We start from the raw sequence: 18403 nt of genomic DNA on the forward strand, positions 1-18403 counted from the left end.
GCGGGGAGACCGACGCGGGGCCCGATCCCAGGCCCCGGAACCCCACCTGAGCCGAATGCAGACGTACACTCAGGCAGACCGACGAGCCACCCAGGCAGCCCAAGCATTCAACTTCCCGACGCGGGAGCGGACTCGGGAGCGCGCTGGGGTCTGCGCGGGCGGCCGGGGCAGAAGAAGGTCGGTGCCGGCATCCAGCGGACGGAGGACGCGCACAGACCTCCCGCAACTCGGCTTGTGCCTGGAAAGGCTCGCAGTGCGCCGAGGGGCTACAAACTCTGAGTGAGAACTGGACCTTCAAGAGGCTCCCGGCTGGCTCGGCCCACGGGGCACGCAACAAGTAATCTCTGGGTCCTGAGTTCAAGCCCCATGTTGGGCTGAAGAAAATCGAAAAGAAAGAAAGAAAAAGAAAAAGGAAGAAGAAACAGAGAAAAACGTTCCTCTGAACTCCCCCACAGAGCACAGCGCAGGTGAGTGAGGTCAGGACGGTGTTCGCTTTCCGGAGACGACGGGCTCCCTGCCGCAGACGAGAGACCAGCGTCACCCACGCGACCGAGCGAGACCTCGCCCGTCGGGTGGGGGTGAAGAACCACAGGACAGCAGACTTGCTAAATAGGTATTGTTTATTAAGGCTTGTATTCTCCAGAGGAAAGTTATCCGACGTTGTCCGTGACTCCGTGCGGCCGGCAACAGCTCGGAGTGCCGGGTTCTCAATACAAGTCTAAACAATACGGCTTGCGCTTTGACCGAGAGGGTCTTTTGGAGTAAATAGGTTCCAGAAGGTACCTGCTCTCCAACAGTCGGATCCCCTCCGACGGGCGGGCGCAGACTGTGCCAGAACGACGGGCGTGAGCACTGTTTTCGTGCTCCAAGTCAGACTCTGGGCGGCAGCGAGCTCTTCAGGGTCCCTCATTACACAACACAGAACAGCAAATTCAATTCCTCAAAGGATTTGTTGTTTGCTTTTTTTAAACCCCACCACAGCACCAGCTATCCCAGCAGCTCCTACGTGTGAAGCTCGGCCTCGTGGGCAAACTCAGGAGGGCACCGGGATCCGCAGGTGCAGAGCGGGGGGCTGGGGCGGCCACACGCAGCTGAGCCCGCAGACCGCTGAGCCCGACCCCCCGCCAGCCGCCCCCTCCCCCTCCGTCTGCCCCGCCGGGCCGAGGAGCCAGGAGGGGCCTGACACTCCGCGCCAACACAGCATGCTCACCGAATCTGAAAAACTCAAATCTATCTTTCTAAGTAGAAAAATCAAGTGGACAGACTAGCATTTCAGACAGACAATGGGTAATAAAAATGGCAAACCGGCCGGATGAAGTTGATTTCAGCATTTTTGAAAAGTATTTTAACAGAACGCAGGAAAATGACAAAACAAGCCACGGTTTCTCGTGTTTGCTAGAAAGTAAGAAAGGTGACAAAGAAGTCCCTATAAAGACGTTAAATGACAGTGACTCTTCGGAGCAAGAACATAACTTCTGCCGAATGACAACAGGACCTTTGGGACGTTCTGCCGTGAAGGACGCTTGTGTTTCATGCCGGGTCTGACCGGTAAGCGGAAAACACACTCCTCTATTAGTGAGCTCTGTGATACTGTAACACATAGAAAAACACGAACGCACGCAGATCCATCGGGGCAAAAATAAAAGACAAAGGCCGTGAAGACGCAACAAGTCGGGCCCTGCACAAGACGACAGCACCAAGCACGTGTTCCCTTCAACTCTTCCGGTCCAGCGTCAGAACACAGAAGCTGGCTCATCCTTACTGTTTGTTTCGATTCTGTCGTTCCTGCGGAAAGAACAAGAGTTTAACAAACTGCGTGACCGGCCACGGACACTCCCTCAGAAACGAGGTCCCAGGCTGCCCGGCCCCGGACTGGCGCACCCCGCTGGCACCGGCCAGGCCACGGCAGCAGGGGGGACTGGGCCTCTGAACGCCACCCACCCACGGCGTCTGCCTGCTGCAGGCGAGGCCCCTCTGGCCAGGCGGCCCCCACCAGGCACAGACCCACGTGGCCCCACGTCGGCCTGTCTGGCGTCCCACCGATAGGGTCAGAAGCCCCGTCGGCCCCTCCTCACGACGCTGCAAGTAAAATCAGCCTGAGACACGGACCCACGGGGCTGAGCAGCAGCGCGCTGGCCGCAGTTCAAACCTCTCTCGAGCTTACTGGGGGACAGCTCGAAGCCGCAGGCAGGATCCCACAGACCAACTTAAGACTTCCTCTTCCCAAAACCCCCTCGCTAATGTACCTTTAGGACCCTCCGACTTTAAAACACAAACCGGGTGACGGACAGAAAGTTACCCCTAACCTCACACAACATCCGGAACCCAGTGAGCTTCGGGAAAAGACCCGAGGCGCCACAGGACCTAAGATAAACCACGGCCACCCGCGGCCACTGCCAGAAACCCACTAAGGGTCTTCAGCTTACTACCAATGACTTCTGCCCTATCCCTGTCAAGTCCGCAGTTCAGCTGTTTTAGCTTGTGCCCAAAGACTTAAAACAGATTCTCACTAACGAAGAAATGACAAGCCCCTCTCTCCTCCACACCGAGGAAGGAGGGAGCACTCCCGTTCACGTCTTACCAGCCACGAGCCGCCGTGGCCAGTGCGGCTTCGGAAACTGCAGACGGCACTGGGAGTCCCGTCATCCACGCCCGGCACGGGGCTCCAGCTAGAACAGGCCGCAAACCCGTCTACTCTCAACGGACATTTAATTAAAAAAACGATGTTTTAATAGCAGAAAAGCGTGACGAATGGGGACGAGCGCTCTCAGACAAACCGGCTTCACGAGGTGTGCTCCGCTGTCCTCACTCGCCCCACTGCGGAGCCAGGTCACGGGCCTCTGAGCCCTGTTCTCCTCCGGCACCACAGAGGCCCTCCAGCGGCCTCCACCAGCCCCGGCTCAGGACGCTCCCCGTCACGGGGCGGGAGACAGAGCCGGTGTCCCCGCCCGCCGCGAGGCCTGCACTCCGGGCTCCCGGCGCGAACTCGCAGCTAGCAAACGCCCGCACTGCAGACCTTCCCAGCCCGGACCCCTCCTTACCACCGGGACGCCGAGTTCAAGACTAAGACACGGGGTTTTCGAGGGAGAAGGAAGCAACAGCCTCTGGAGCAGCCCTTCCGGCCCACGGAGGGCAGGGTCTGCAGCCCCCGCGGCTGGCCTACCCCGTGCCAAATACCGCTCCTGAGAGTCCCTGACAGAGGTGTGCACTGTGGTCCCAACCACGACGTCCTCTCAGACCAGGGAGGTCACACGGTGACACCCACATCCCCGTCACTGCTGGTGACCAGGCCTGGGACCCCGACTTTGAGCCCCGGCACGGGGAAGCCAGACGCACCTTGCGCACCACCTCCTCCTCCTCCTGGCGCTTCTCGTAGTGCGAAAAGTCGTCAAAGATGGAGGTCGTGTGCTTGTAGGACGCGATGATCTTCAGCACTTGCTTGGCTTTTTCTAAGGGCACCTCCTGGGTGTCGCGGGAGTTGGTGACCGGCTTGTTGTCGTTGTTCTCCAGTCTGATGTGCCGGAGCTGGTTGTTGGGCACGTCCTTGACGAAAATCCACTTCACGTCAAACTTGCCCTTCCACTTGTCCTGAGCCCAAACCCCCGCGCTCGCGCCGTAGTCCACGGGCGACTTCATCTCCGCCAGCCCGCAGAAGTGCCCGCTGCCGTTGACGCTGAAGAGCAGGTACACGGGCGCCCTGCTGCCAGCGGCGCGGAAGGCCCCGTCCAGGCGCCTGTTGCCGTGCTCGGTGCTGCACCAGATCGAGTACTTGATGGAGCGGTGCACGTCGTCCTCTGAGTAGCTCTTGATGATGAACACGCGCCCGCTTTTGAGGTTCCAGTCGAACTCCTTCGGGTTGTAGCTGTGGGCGGCTTTTAGCTGCTCAAGAACAGGGTGCGACTCCGCGGCGGGGGCAGAGCTAGGCTGCACGGTTCCAGCAGCGCCGCCGTCGCCGCCAGCCCCTCCGCTCTGCCCAAACGCCGCGCTTCTGTTGCGAGGGGCAACCCAGCGGGTTTGGGGCGGAAGTTGAGGGTTCGGATGCTGCGGCTGGGCCGACGGGGGAGGCTGGGTGGGAAGAGGCTGCGCAGCCAGCTGGTGCTGGGGGGCGGGCTGGGGGGCGGGCTGGGGGGCCGGAGCCTTGGGCGGGGGCCCCTTACTGTCCCACGTGCCGATGTCCATGTTGTGCTTTATCGGCGGAGGGGGCAGGGCGGCCCCAATCACAGGTCCGCTTTTCGCTTTCATTTTCGGCTGTGGTTTTGCCGGCTTGCTGGCGATGGCAGCCCACGAGGTCGGCTTCGAGACCGGCATATTTACATTTGTGCCACCGTTGCCAGAAAGGACACCAGTCACCGCCACGCTGCTAACGACCGACCCGACAGTCTTGACGGCAGAGGTGGTGACATCCCCAATCTTCAGGCCCACCATGCCCTGCTCCAGGCTGTTCATTCCAGGGGCCTTGCTGAGAGTGTCGCCGTGAAAGCCCGTCTGCCCGTCCACAATCGTGCCGCCCAGAGAGCTCGGCGGGTAAGTGTAGCTGCTCCCGTATGCGGGGCTCTGCGCCTGCTGGCCCTGTGACCCACTCGTCCCCCAAGCTGAGAAAGCAGGGTTTTCAGGGAAAAAATTAAACCTGTGCTGGTAGATGTTGTTCCCCAGGCCCCCGGGCTGCCCGAAAACAGCATCGTGCATGAAATGATGGTCTCCGTTGCTGAGCTGTCCGTAGGTGGTGAGGTACGGGATGGGAGGGTCTCCTCCAGTAGACCAGGGCGCTTCACTGAGCGAGTACGGGAACCCGATGGACGGCGGGTAAAAGCCGGACAGGTAAGGGTCCGCCATGGACGGGTAACTGTTACTCTGGGGAGACAAGCACAGGAAACGTTAGATGGCTCTGGAGACGCGCCCCGGTGCGGACTGCCTGCGTGGGCACCGCTGACTCTGGAGCACTGTCACTGCCAACAGGGAGGCCCAGAGCACCGACTGAGAACAAAGCCAGAACAGAGAGGCCTGGTGGCCACCTGTTCTGGGTCCAGGCGACGTGACCAGGCTCAGCACTCTACCATGGGCTGTCTGCGGCCCACTCAGGAACCCCCCTCTCCCCTCAAGGAGTGGACGGTTTAAACCTAAAGGATCCCAGAGAGAGGCACAACCCCATCCGACTGGCAATGATGCGGACCCGCACGCCAGCAGCACAGGCAGCACAGCAGGTGAAAATGGCCTCCAACGGGCAACGAGAGGTTTGAGCCACAGGACAAGCTGGGGTGCGCAGGGAGACTTGCCCCACAACCTGGTCGCAAGCCCTCGTACCGCTCAACGCACCCAAGCAGACCCGACCCGCGTGCGACACCCTTCCCTCCCACCCCCTCTTCTGAGTCCGGAGGGGTCTCACCATCTCACGGCCCCACCCTGTCCTGGCCGGCGCCTTGGGCTCTCAGAGTGGCTCTGGCAGCTCCTTCGCCAGCTCCGTGTCCTGCCTGCTCTGAGCTGGAGAGCCCCTTGTCTCGAGCTCCAACCAAGCTGGAGTCCTGGACACAGGGAACACCTGTGCGGCAGCCGAACCACCCCTTGACGCAACAGGGACTCCTCTCAGAGTCTCCGGAAGCCGGCCCAAGGCACAGATTTATACCCGGGGTCAGCAGTTCTGACAAGGCGCCTCCTTGGGGAGATTCACTGGTGGTCTGGCCAGAACTGGACCTCCCAGGCCAGGCCACCGTTGGTGACTTAAATGGTTTCCTGAAGAGTGTTCAGGGTAGGGGGGGGAAGCTTCCTGCCCAAGGCAGCTGACCCAAGAGTGGGAAGCCTGTAAAGGAAAATCAGAGGAGGGGACAGCAGCACACTTCCTAGTCTGTGACCCCATCTTCTGACTGGTCCCCACCCTCCCCGCTTCCTTCCATCCCAAATACCAGAAGGTTCTACATGGAGATCGCTGGCCAAAGACCTCCTCCTCCAACCCCACACCAATCTTCAGGTGCGCAGACCTGCCGGCCCAGCTGGCACAAGGTGTCTGCTGCCACTCCGGTCCCAGGGACCCACTGAGGAGGGAGCTGGGCTCAGGCAGCCAGAGGGTGGGGGCTGGAGTACCAGACAAGCGAGCCCCTCCGCCTCCCTGCAGTGGCAATGTGGAGTGACTCAGCAGACCCCCCAGAGAACCCTATGGAGAACAGGCTGGGCCCCCAGCAGTCACGGCACAACACGTGACAGAGGTGACCCAGCCCCCTGGCTGCCAGCGAACCTGACGTTCCACTTGCTTACGAAGGTGACCCCCTACTGACGGGGCCTCACCCCAGACCCATCCAGATGCAGCCCAGAACACCTGCTCCCGACAGACGTGCTGCCACCCGGCCGCGGCTCAGCCTGGCTAGCTGACACCAAGCACGCAACCTACTCTGCGCTGCACACCGGGGCTGCCCACGCAAAGTCTGGGCACCGGGGCTGCAGGTGCGGCACACACTCCAGGCTTCCCCTCAGCACGCCGGCCACGCAACACATCTCTGCAAGCACAAGGTAAAAGCACCTCCCCGACCGATGTTCTCACACACGAGACCTCTCATCATAGCCTTTGGTAGAAGACACGACCTCAAAAAAGAGGCTGACACGTCTTCAGGGCAAAATCAGGCAACAGAAGGAAGGACACGGCCAAGTGCTGGGCACTTCGGGTGCCTCCTTGAGGCCCCGTCCAAAATAATAAACAAGAGAGCCCTCCAGAAGTCCGTGACCGTTAGCCCTATGTCATCTCCGCTAAAAAACCATAAAAGAAAATCATCTATTCTAAAATTCAAACTTTTCCACACTTAATAATAAGAGAACCACACTAAAAAGAAAGAAAGAAAGAAACTCGTTCTAAATGACCAAAACTGAAGCTTGAGTAAATTATGTAAACAGGGAAGGATCAAAGGGACCCGGGCACAGGGCACGCAGCTGAGGCCCAGCAGGTGCACATGGCAGAGGCCCTACGGATGCCAGTCCAGCTGCGTGTGTCCCTGCACCAGAGGACCGTGGCTGCAGGTCCTCGCTGGTGGGGCTGTGTGCGTGGAGCACGGTTTGGCACAGAGGACGTCTGCCTCTGTCTCAGCTCAAGACACATGGTTCTGAGCAAGGAGACAACAAGAAGTCCACGAAGATCCCCATGGGCTCTGCCAGTCGCACTCCGTGATGTCCCCACTGACTGGCTGGCATCGCTGGAGGCCACGGCACACAAGACCACACGCTCCTCACCGGTCCCTCCCGTCACCCAAGCCTACCACAGAGCAAGCCACTGGCACGAACCAAGGAGCTCATGGGCTTGTCCCGTGACGTGGGCCGCCGACAGGGCGTCGGTGTAGCCTGGCTTTGTGCGACCGGGTGAGACCCCCCCAAAGCTGCCGGAAACCCTGGGCGACAGCTGAGCACCATTTTCAAGACAAGTTTGTCTTCTACAAACCGAACACCTCTCCAGACCGGACAGACGCGCCAGGAAAAGCACTAAGGAGGCACCAAGTTAACCATGAGAGGACTTCTGAGAGCCGGTTCACCCAGGTCCACGAAGAGATGCGGACCGCGCAGGACACCCTGACCCTGAAGCACCCCCACCAGCACTCAGGAGGTCCGCTCCGAGTGCAGAGCAGGCCTCCTGTGCAGGGCGGCCGGCCGGCACGGCCTCCCAGAAGAGTGCTCCAGGACGAGCGAAAGCAGCACCGAGCGACCAGCACTGAGGCTCCGAACAGCAGCGTTTACACAACGCCGCTAGAAAGCGGACACGTCCTTGGACGCTGACGGCACAACTAAGTCGCTGAAAAAAACTACGGAAGTTTACCATTGCTCCTTTCTGTCCCCGTCCCACGTGACCAGACCAACAATGTGCTGACGACGGAGTATAACCTGAGCACAGTCCCAGCTGCTCTTAACTCCCACAGCGCTGCCCGGCCCCTCCCCCAGAATCCCACCCAGAACCCCTCCGGAACCCTTAACCCAGAGCCCCTCCCCCAGAACCCTACCCAGAGCCCCCTCCTCCACAATCCCACCAGAGCGCCTCCCCAGAATCCCACCAGAGCCCTTCCCCCAAAGCCCCACACCCACAATGCCCACCCAGAGCCCCTCGGCTCCCCAGCGCTCTCCCTCCCTCTCCCTAAAACTGACTAGTGCATGCTCCCCGGCACACAAGGGGACCCCGCGCTGCTACATCTATGCAGGAGGGTCCTGGGGGCAATCAGGAAGGAATAAAAGCGCAGCAGAAACAATGTCCCGAGACCTTCCTCTGGGAAAAATCACCCGCCCCAGGGACGCTTCTGTTCAGGGCATTCCAAGTTAAATCACCTTACAGGCCAGCTCTGAACCACGTCCTACCATCCCATGTCTTACCACCTCAACACAAAAACAGAAAGGGCCTCCAACTTGCTACTGCAAACATCTGGGTTTAAGTAAACCACAAAGTGCTGGGGGCTGCCAGCTCTACGCATGGCCTTCACCGTGGTGGCCAGGCACGGGTGCACAGAAGAGCCCCTCGCAGAGCGGCACCCTTTACCCGTGTGCAGCCAAGCGTGCATCGACACCTCGCTGAAGACGAGCACAGCGCGGGGTACCGCGCCCGGCCACCCACGCTACCTTCTCTCCCTCGCTCGGCGGCACGCGCACCCCCGATCCGAGACCCGGCGAAGCAGCACGCGGGAGCTACCCTCGGCAGGGATCTTCACCAGCGGAGTCCCGGACTGGACGTGGCTCAATTCCCAGCGGCTCGTCTGCAAGGTGCCTCCCCACCGAAGGAAGGAATGACAAACGAGCACAAAAGGAGCCCTGGCCATGTGCGGGGAGAGACACACCCCACCCCTCAGTGGGGAACCAAGCTCTGCCACAAACAGGTCCCACCACCGGGTAAACCAGGCCTGTCTGACCCCGTTTCTTCACCCGAAGAACAAGAGGACCAGGAGAATCAGGATCTCAGAGCTCTCCCGTGTTACCTGCTTCCCACACTCCTTCAGTGGGTGTTTCCGGAAATCCGTGCTCAGTCAAGAACACAGATTTACTCCACAGCGATGTGCTGGTTAACCCCGCACCCTCACAGCCAGGACACACAGCGGCCGTCTCGAGGCGGTTCACGGCAGCGCGGGCCTGCGACGGTCTTCGCACTGGTTTCCCCAGGGTGAAAGAGCCGAACCACCGTCCTGACGGAAAATCATCTGCCCCACTTCCAACGAAGGCTCCTCCCAAACAACATGAAAGCTCCTGCCTTCTACAAACCTCTCAAGTGTCTTTGAAACAACCCCCACTGCCTTTCTCTGGTTAAAACAGAACACGCTACTGCCATGGTATTCAAATCACAGACAAAAAAGTAAGGCACCAAAATAAAACAAGTTCATTTAACTGCCTGCCATCACCTCCAGCAATACCTCACGGAGGCCAGGGCAGGCCTCCTCTGTAGCACCTGGTCCTGCCCAGAGAAGGGGCGGGTTCTTAGGGGAGGTGGGGAGGCTCTATAAGGGTCTCCCGAGTGCCTTTGCTACTGATCTGCTCAATGCAACCAGGACATCGGTGCAGAGAAGTTCTAAGACACGTTAGACAAGAGCAGACGAGAAAAAAAAGAGACAGAATAACCTTATTCCTCTGCAAAAAGAGGCAAAGCTTGGTTTTATTCTAAAGCAAACCCAGTATGTTTAAGAAGTGGTAGACATCATGCTTAAACCTACACTCCAACGAGCCTGGTGGCTTTAACCAGGGCAAGCTGGCCCCCAGGAGACATGCTGGGACATTTTCGGTTGTCCCGCAGGTGTGTGGGTATAGGGCAGTCGGTTACTAAAGGCGTCGTGGGGTTGAAGGCCAGGAAGGCTGCTAAACATCTTGCAACACACACACCGCGCCCCAAAGATGTTTCAGTCCAAAGCATCCGGAGTGCCGCGTGTCTAAGATCGGCAGCTGTGACCTCCCGGGGCCAACACAGCTACGGACCGGAGCTCCACGCAGCCCCATCGACCTGCCCCACGATCCTATGAGCAGTTACCACAGCCAGCGCCACAGAAAAGGTCCCTGAGGCACAGGGAAGGCACCTAAGGAACTGTCACCGAGTCAGTGGTGACGCTTCGAACCCAAAGCCAAAGTCTGGCTCCACAGCTTGGTTCTTCGATGCTCTCCTACACCCCAGTTCTAATGCCCAGAGCTAGACTGGCTCACCAGAAAGTTCCAGAGAACTACGCACACCGCACTCCATCAAGAGCAGTGCGTCCCGGCGCCCGACGCCGAGGCCCACAGAAGTCCACCGGCGCACAGTCCCCATGGGTCACTGCTCCCTCCGGAGAGCACCGCAGCCCCATGTTTAGCTCCAGGCTATCGTCCGAGCGAGGCATCGCAGTCTTTCCGGTACCTCATGTTGTGCTTCTCAGTTGTCAGGGTAACGAAGTCGGAAACGAAACACTAAAGGTGTGTTACAAAACTCAATAAAAACTAAAACAGAAACATGCTATTGAAAAAAAAAACTCACCTGATTTGACTGTCCAGAAAGGTAGGGCTCAAAGTCATTGTCATGGACCGTATCCTTCTGATGCAAAGAACCATTTTGTACTAGAACGAGAAGTTGAAAAATATTATCTCTGAATTTTAAACAGTGACTTTTAAGCACAGAGATCAATAGTAACGTCGATGCCCATCAATTCCTAGAAATTGCTCCCACTGAAAAGGAACACGATGGGTATCCCCGGGCGTCTACACAACTAATCCCAACGACGATGCACAACTTGAGCGATTTCCGTGTTTCCGATAAAGACTTCATCGTAAGTCGAAAGAAGGCGACGAGACAGCGGTGCCGACACACGCACGGCGAGAACCTGCAGCCGGTTCTGCTAAAGACGGTCTGGTCGGCGAGGACTACGGGGCCAAAGAGAGGTCGCTGCTTCCAAAGGCCCCCTGCGTGCGCGGGACAGAGACGGCGGAGCCCAGCGAGGACCCAGCTCCGGTCGCGGCTCCCCGCGCTGCCCGCGAGCTCAGCCACACAGGCAAAGCGCCGAAGTGAAGCCCGGGCGTCTCCCCACCCTAAAGCGCGAGGGCCCGCGTCTGGCTACACCCGAGGACACACCCTGCCCCGCAGACACGAAGGGTCACTTACGGGATCCCGCAGGGCGCTGGCGGCTTATCCGAAGCCACAACGTCCCAGCGCGAGCGGACACAGAGAGCCAGGCCCGCGGCCGCCGGGGGCCCAGCTGGCCGAGGGCTGACCGGGCGCCCCAGGGCCGCGCCGCGCCCGCAGCCCGGCCGCCCGCCCCTCCGCCCACTCCGCCCCACGCCCCTGCAGGGGGAGGCGCGAGGGGGTCGCCCTAACCGCCCGCGCCCCGGCTCCTCCCGGAGAAGCCCCGTCGACCCTCCGCAGACGCGACGGCCCGGTTCCAGCTCCCGGAAGCACACGGAGCAAGTTCCCGGGGCCGGACGCCCTTCCCGGGCCTCGCCTCCCCGCGCGGGGTCCGCGGCTCCCGCCCGCCGCCCGCCGCCGCCGCAGGACCGGCCCCGCCCGCCCGCCGCCCGCCGTACCTTTATTGTCTTGTCCTTTCGCTCTCTGCGGCGCCGGCCGGGGCGCGGGACGGGGGAGAGGGAAACACCGAGTTACTCACGGGCGCCGTCCGGCCTGCGGCGCGCTCCGGCCCCAGCGGGCGCGCGCTCCCCCGGCCCCGCGCCCCGGCCCCCGCGCCCCGGCCCCGGCCCCGCTACCTGGGCGTCCACGCTGGCGGCCGACATGCTTCATGAACAGCCCGGCGCGGCGCGGGGCCCGGGCGGCCGCCGGCTCGGGCCTCCCCGCGAGGCCGGGCCCGTCCCCCGCGCTCTCGCGGCCCCGGGCCCGCCGCCTCCTCCCCGGGCGCCGGCCGGGCGGCGGCGGCGGCGGCGGCGACTGGCGGGCGCGCGGGCCGCTCGCGGGGCGCGGCGCAGGGCAGCGAGCCGGGACGGGACGCACTGACGAGGCGCCGACTCCAATGGCGGCGGCGGCGGCGGCGGGGACGAGGCTGCGCGACGTCAGCGCGCGCAGGGCAGGCCGGGAGCGCCGACGGGCCGCCGCGCGCCGCGCCTGCGCGCCACCGCCGGGCGGGATGGATCTCGCGCCCCGGTCCTGGTATCGCGCGGCGGGGGCGGGGCGAGCCCGGGGAGTCCAGGGGGCGACGTCCTGCCGGGCCACCCCCGGCAGAGCTGGAAGCGGCGGGGGGCGGGGGCGGCCTCGTCGGGCGTGCACCTGCCGGGCCCAGCGCCTGCAGCCTCTGCCCCTGGCGCCCTGTGCGTATCCCCGAGGTCTGAAGAAGCAGAGCCGGCGAGTAGGACCACGGCCACCTACCTAAAGCCGCTCACGGCAGGGCGGACCCGACGGTCCACCCTCCGGCCCCGCCCAGACGCCCCGCAGACCTCCCTCAGAGGGACACCCTGAGCGCCGCCCTGCAGCCGCTGGGGCTGCACCTCCCCGCTTCCCAAGTTTTGTCTGTGTCCTCGCCTTCTGCAACCGCTGTCCCGGGGGACCCTGGCTTGGGCCTCCGCGAGGGTCCTGCTTTTCAGCGCTCTCTTGGGTCTCCGCGGTTCATCATGGGTTTGCATGTTAGAGTCTGGACCCCGATTTAACCACGGGGAGGAAAAGAGGGTTCAGCCCCACACTGGGCCCTAGTCCAGGAGGGACAAGGGGCCTTTGGTCTCCGTTTGGAGACGGACAGCCCTGGAGGAGTTCAGTTCTATTCCTCACTCACCCCACCCCTCAGCGTAGCCCCCCCTCCCCCCCCCCCCCCCCGCCTGGACCCGCCTCCCAGCTCCAGAGCCCCTGTGGCCACTCCCCACCCTGGCTCCCAACCTGCTCTTTTCCTTCCAGCCCGCCCTCCCGCGCACTCCTGTAACCTTCACAGACCCCAGGCTCTGCTGAAGGAGAGAGGCCTAGAATGCTGGCTCAGGGTAGGGAGCCAGGCAGGTGGGCATCAGAGGATCTCCCCAAAGCAGGGCCAAGGGGGACGCCAGCAGGCAGGTTAGGCCCTAAGCAGGTGGGATAGGGACTGCTAGGGTCATCGTGGGATCCCAAGACAGGCTCAGAAGCTGCACCAGCGCCGGAGAGACAGGATCAGCGGAGTACCAGACAACATCTCTGGCGGCTTCAGGGGGAGGTAGAGATGGTGCCGGCAGGTGGGTGGGCCATGGGGGAGTCCGCTGCGCCCCATTGCTCGTCACTGGTTCTCCCTGGGCCCTGTCTGACCTAAGGATGGAGAAGTCAGGCTGCTCACAAGGGCGAGAGGAAGCTGCGATTGTTGCCCTGCAGAGGGCTCGGCGTCCCGCAGGGCCAGGCTGCGCTGGGGCCATGGGCAGCTCGTGGTAAGGTGAAACATTATCTTGGTTCTTGAAGGCACAGGCGGGAGACACATGCAGTCCCTCTCCGTAGCCCTCCACCCTGACGGCACACGTGCATGTGGGTCTGTCGGTTTGCGCCCCGCACACAGCTCTGCATCTCACGGAAGCTGTCAGGGACCGCCCACCGCTCCCCTCATCCCTCCCAAGGGCGTCCCTGGGCTGTTCAGGCTCAGGCTGCCGTGGGATGACGTGCCGGGTGGACTGGCTGTGTCGGACGCAGCAGGTGGCTCCCAAAAGAGGCTGCGCAGATTCATCCAAGCTGGGGGGCGGGGCCCAAGGGCTGTGGCCCTGAGTGCCTGACACCACCTGGCTGGAGGCCCCTCACCCAACAACTGGCCTTGGGGGCCTGCAAACAAGGACACCTGTCCACCCAGCGGGTAATGAAAGCGCCCACACCAGTGTCTTGCGCTCTGGTCACCTCCTCAGCTAAACTCCAAGTATATTCCTGAGCAGGGGTCTCCCGGAAACCCCCGTCTCTGCGGAGCTTTCTGTAGAGCTGTTTCATCCCCAAAAGACCTGCTCCTGTTCTCCAGACGTGTGCCCCCCACCCCGGAAGCAACCTTCTGTTACCTCCTGTGAGTCTAGCGTTTTACAGTTTCCAAACCTCTTTTTAATTACTTCATTGGCTCATTCATTCCATGAATGTTAATTGAGCACCTGCTTATGTGGGGTGCTGGGAGTTAGGCAGCAGTCTCCACCCTGAGGAGCTGGCAAGGGGACTGGGGATCTTTGACGCAGCCTGGAGAGCGGCTCTGCTTGCGGCACTGAGCACCTGCTGTGTACGGGGACCAGGCGCAGGGGCAGGATCAGCCTGATGCTGCCCTGTGACCCAGAAGGGAGACACATGATGACAAACGGGTCACCTTCGATTAGAGCTGAGACAGCCAGAAGGGGCTGCTGGTCTGGCCTCAGGAGGACCTCTGGGGCCCCGTCCAGAATGGGGGCTCTGGGGCAGCAGCTTGTTGGCTAGGACTTGGAACCAGGACACAAGGGCAGCTGCAGCGGCCGTGGCCAGGCCAGGGCCGGGACCCACTGCTGTGTGCAGTGCGGGTAGACAGCCTGGCATGTGGGGGTGCACAATGACAGTTAGCAGACCACTGAGGCACCAGCAGCTCTGGGGGCCTGGAGCAGCTGAGCCCCCAGAAGTTAGAGAGCTCACCGGGGCTCCACCGGGAACCCATGGCCAGCTGGCGGGCGTTCACCAGCTTCTGGCAGCAGGCGGCCTGGCCTGTCCTCCACCGGCATCCTCCGCTCCAACCTTTCTGCGTGACTTCCCCGAAGGGCCCAGCCGCACCCCTCCCCAGCCTCTGCTGGTCAGCAACGTTCCCTGCTTTTCCAGGAGCTGAGCTTTTAGAATCTTAACTCCACTTTGCCAACAGCATTCTGCTTCCGCGGTCCCCAGAGACAGTGCCAGGTGGGTCCTCAGATGTCTCACAGCGGCGGGGGCGAGCTACAGATGCCCCCTGCTGGTGGTCGAGGAGACTGCGGGAGTGGGGGTGCTCTGCGCTGTTGTCCCGTCAGGTGACCTTGACCTTGGCAATGAAATGAGGTAAGCTGTGGCCAAGCACCCTGCACTGCTCAGTCTGGGGGAGTGGGGTGGGGGGACCTCACTTCACCTGGCAGCCGGGGGCAGTTCTCAGCCCAGGAGGGCCCAGCACAGCTGGCTCGGCACGGTGAGGGCCCGGGCTGCTCAGACAGCAGGAAGAGGCATTCTCCTCCCTCTGCGTCTCCCAGGGCCTGTCCTGGCATTTATTATTTGCTGCTTAGGGTCATGCTCCCTGGGGCAGGGGGTGCTCGGAGGGGAAACACAGGCCTTCACAGGCTTCCCAAGCCCACACTTGTGACTCGGAGCCCCTGCAGACCCCTGCTGGGGGCAGGGGCAGTATCAGTCACCTGGCAGAGGACAGTGGAGGGGGCAGCTGAGAATCCGTCCCAGGGGAAGGGGATCAGGGAGACCCCCAAGCCTCCAGCACGTGCCACATCATCCCACCGGTTGTCACTTTACAAAACACAAGTTCAAAGACAAAAGTATTAAGAACATCGAGATGGTGCTTGCCAAGCCAGCCCCGCAGAGCCCCGCTGAGCGCAGTGGGACGCCCTGAGGGCAGGCCTGGCTCACAGGTCCACAGGTCCTCCCGCACCATGAAGACTCACAAAGAGAGGGGACCACAGAAGCCAGTGGCCAGAAAACTGGGGGTGGGGGCCGGACCGGGTGCCTGGTGGGGCAGAAACGAAGAGCGGGGCGTGTCCTGCTTTTCTTCTGGGGAGACTCCCCCCGGTGTCCATGGTTCGGACCTGGGCGACTCACCTGGCCCTGTCGGAGCCCCAACCAGACAGCGTCTGGGTCTGGAGATGAGAAGCTTCCTCTGGTGCTCAGCTAGGCCCGCAGGAACTGTCAGTGGTCGCAATGGCCTGGAAGTAGTGGGACGCCGAGCGCAGGGCCCAGAGTGGGAGAAGCAGGCCTGTCCATACAAGCCGCACGCCGTCTTGCTCCGGGCTTTTGGTCACAAGAACCGAGAGGTTTCACTTCCACTGAAGGCTTGAGTTTCTGTCCCCTGCGCCCAGGAGTCTTGACTGCAACAATGACACACGGCGTGCAGCCCCTGGGGCCAGAACTCAACTCGCCAAGGGGGGTTCTGTGGAGCTCAGGCGACCATCACCAGCCAAATGCTGCGCAGCTAGCCCCTCTTGGCTGGCTCCGAGGTCCCACCACAGCCCCCTCCGCCACACTTTCCCCTCGGCCTGGGATGCTCTTCCCAGTCTCTGATGGGCACACTCCGCTCCCTGTTCGCGTCCTATCCCAAGCCTGCCCGGGGCTCCTGGGTGGTCTGGCCCTCCCTCCTGTGGCTCTCCTGAACCTCACGCTCACTCTGGGGGACCTTGGGGCTCCGCCAAGTCATGACCTATCTACAGGATCTACGCTTGACCTGATTGTGAGGGGCCTGCCCCAAGCAATGCTGCCTTGTGAGCCTGAAAACCCAAAGTGAGGGAGAGAGAGAAAGAAAGACGTTTTGCACCCCTATAACCCGCTCAGCCCTTGAGCTCTGCCTGCATGGGGTTGGGGAATTGGGGGCTTGTGTACCAGTGCAGCCTGTCAGCTCTTTCCCGGGAGCCCCCTCCCAAAGGTGGGTTGAGCCCTGATCCAGCCCTCCCTGAAGCTGAACCTAATTGCCTGGGTTCCTAGGCTGGGATCTGGGCCCAGGCATGGGATTTTTCAAGGTTCAAGATGATGCCCAGGTGGTTGCGGACAGCAGAGCTGGCCCGAGGACACGTGGCCAGGGGACATCTCAGGCTTTGCAGGTAGTGGGACAACAAGGCCGCTGTCCGTCACCTCTCCTTCCCCTTCAAGCCGTGCCTTCAGTCCGTCCCCCATCCTCCTGGCTCAGCTTTGAGGGGCAGCTGGGCTCGGGGGAGAGGCGGGCAGGAGCCCGGCTCGGCTGCACTGAACCGTCTTCACTGAGAGGCCAGTTGTCCTGCCCAGGCCTGGGCCCAGACGTGCCAGGAAACAGTCTGATTCAGTGAGCCTGAGGTCATTCGGGCTGGGCCACCCAGGCAGCCCCAAAGCGGTGGGTCGGGTAGGGTCCCCTGGGCCCTCAGCTCGGTGGCGGTCCCGTGCGTTCACCCTCAGCAGGCGGGACAAGATTGCCTTTCCCACGGGCCACCTGCTGGCCTCGGCGGCTCTGCCTGTGGCTCCCTCCAGCCCCCTCACCCCACAGCCCACGTGCCACGTGCCAGGGGTGCCCCCCCGCAGGGCTGCGGTGGCAGTGACCCTCCTGCAACACCCCTCAGTATCAGTGACTTGCCCACTCCCTCCTTCTGCTGTCTGCAGTAACCCCAAAAGCACTTCTACCCCAGGGCCTGCCCTGGAGAACTCAAGGTAAGATGCAGGGGTGAAGAAGGGGTGGTGGACACAGAAGCACCTTCAGTGAGATCCGACCTCTCTCCTTCTCTGCCCTCCCACCCCACCCCCGGCACCTTCCCCGGCCAAGTTCCCTTCCCAGGTCCTTGTGGCTCTGTGGCCAGGCACCCTGCTAGGCTCTGAGGACCTTCTCGGGGAGGTTCTCACCCTCCCACGCTGCTCGCCTCGGCCGTCCGCAGCTGGCCCGGCTCAGTGAGACTGTGCTGGTGGCCTCGAGGCTGCGTGTGCTTGCTGCCGGCGGCGGCTTCGAGGACAGGCCCGCGTCACCAGCAGCCGGTCCAACAGTAGGGCCAGGTCAACGTGGGCTCTTGGATGGAGCGTGGACGCGGGGGCAGGGGCCCCAGCACCAGTGGCCCTGCCCCCCCTTTCCCGTGCCTGTTGCCATCCCCTCCAAAACCTCTGCAGGCCTGTCCTGCCCTTGCCCAGTGCTCTGTGTGGTCACCTGGAGTCCTGGCTCTGGGGCCACAGTAGGGGAGCTCCTGGGGCAGCTGGGCTTCCAGACGGCCCTGTGGAAAGCTCATGGAGCCCTTCCCTCAGCCAGGAGAGGGGGTGCACAGACAGCAGGCCTCCTGCCCTGTCTCAGAGGGGCTCCTGGGATGCTTCCAGGCCTGGCCAGCAAGCTCGGCCCTGCTGAGCCTCCTGGAGGCCCAAGTGCCAGGGACTCCCTTGTGTGGCCTGGTCTCCTTTGCCCGGCCTCAGAAGCCTCACTCCAGGGGAAGGTGTCTAGTGGGCCGATACAGCCGCCCAGGCGTCCTGGCTCTGGTCATCTCCAGGGAAGGCCAGTGCCTGCGTGGACAGCACATCTCTCAGCTTGCAAGCAAGAGCATTCTCAGGCGGGTGTGGGTTTGAGGGAGGAGGGGACTGTGGAGAGGGGTGCTGGCCCCTCTCCCCCGTGACAGCCCGGCCCCGCTTGCTGGGGGGGAGATGGTCTCAGTCCAGGGATATAACCCTCCAAACCCAGCTGCCTCCGAACCTCTCAGGCAGGACAGGAGTCTTGTCTGCTCCCCAGGAGCACATTGTGTGGGTCCTGGGTGGTCTTCAGACCCGTCGGTGATGGCTGGGGTGACCTGCGGCTGTTTGCCCCGTCTCCCACCGGGCGTCGTCGTATCTGGGAGGACTTCACAGCAGAGATACGGCACCCCCGAGGTCTAGGCGGCCGGCTGCTGG

At 62.1% G+C, this 18403-nt stretch overlaps 1 protein-coding gene across 3 annotated transcripts in view; it reads right to left on the minus strand.

Annotated features, from left to right (window-relative positions):
• Window positions 1-602: 602 nt before the first annotated feature.
• YTHDF1 (YTH N6-methyladenosine RNA binding protein F1) overlaps window positions 603-18403 on the minus strand; it is a 109612-nt gene continuing 91811 nt past the window's right edge. Inside the window, exons 1-5 of one of the 3 annotated variants that reach the window (XM_082746462.1) lie at window positions 11659-11927; window positions 11482-11506; window positions 10442-10521; window positions 3337-4851; window positions 603-1785 (exon numbers count right to left, since the gene is read on the minus strand). In XM_082746462.1, the coding sequence (XP_082602588.1) occupies window positions 1759-1785; window positions 3337-4851; window positions 10442-10521; window positions 11482-11506; window positions 11659-11685 (1674 nt within the window). In that variant the 5' untranslated portion in view covers window positions 11686-11927 and the 3' untranslated portion in view covers window positions 603-1758. Of the gene's footprint in view, window positions 1786-3336; window positions 4852-10441; window positions 10522-11481; window positions 11519-11658; window positions 11928-18403 lie in introns of those variants that run through there. The other 2 variants (XM_082746464.1, XM_082746463.1) reach the window with 2 other exon arrangements.

This window comes from Mustela nivalis (genome assembly GCF_964662115.1).
Source record: "Mustela nivalis genome assembly, chromosome: 8".
Classification (NCBI taxonomy): Eukaryota; Metazoa; Chordata; class Mammalia; order Carnivora; family Mustelidae; genus Mustela; species Mustela nivalis.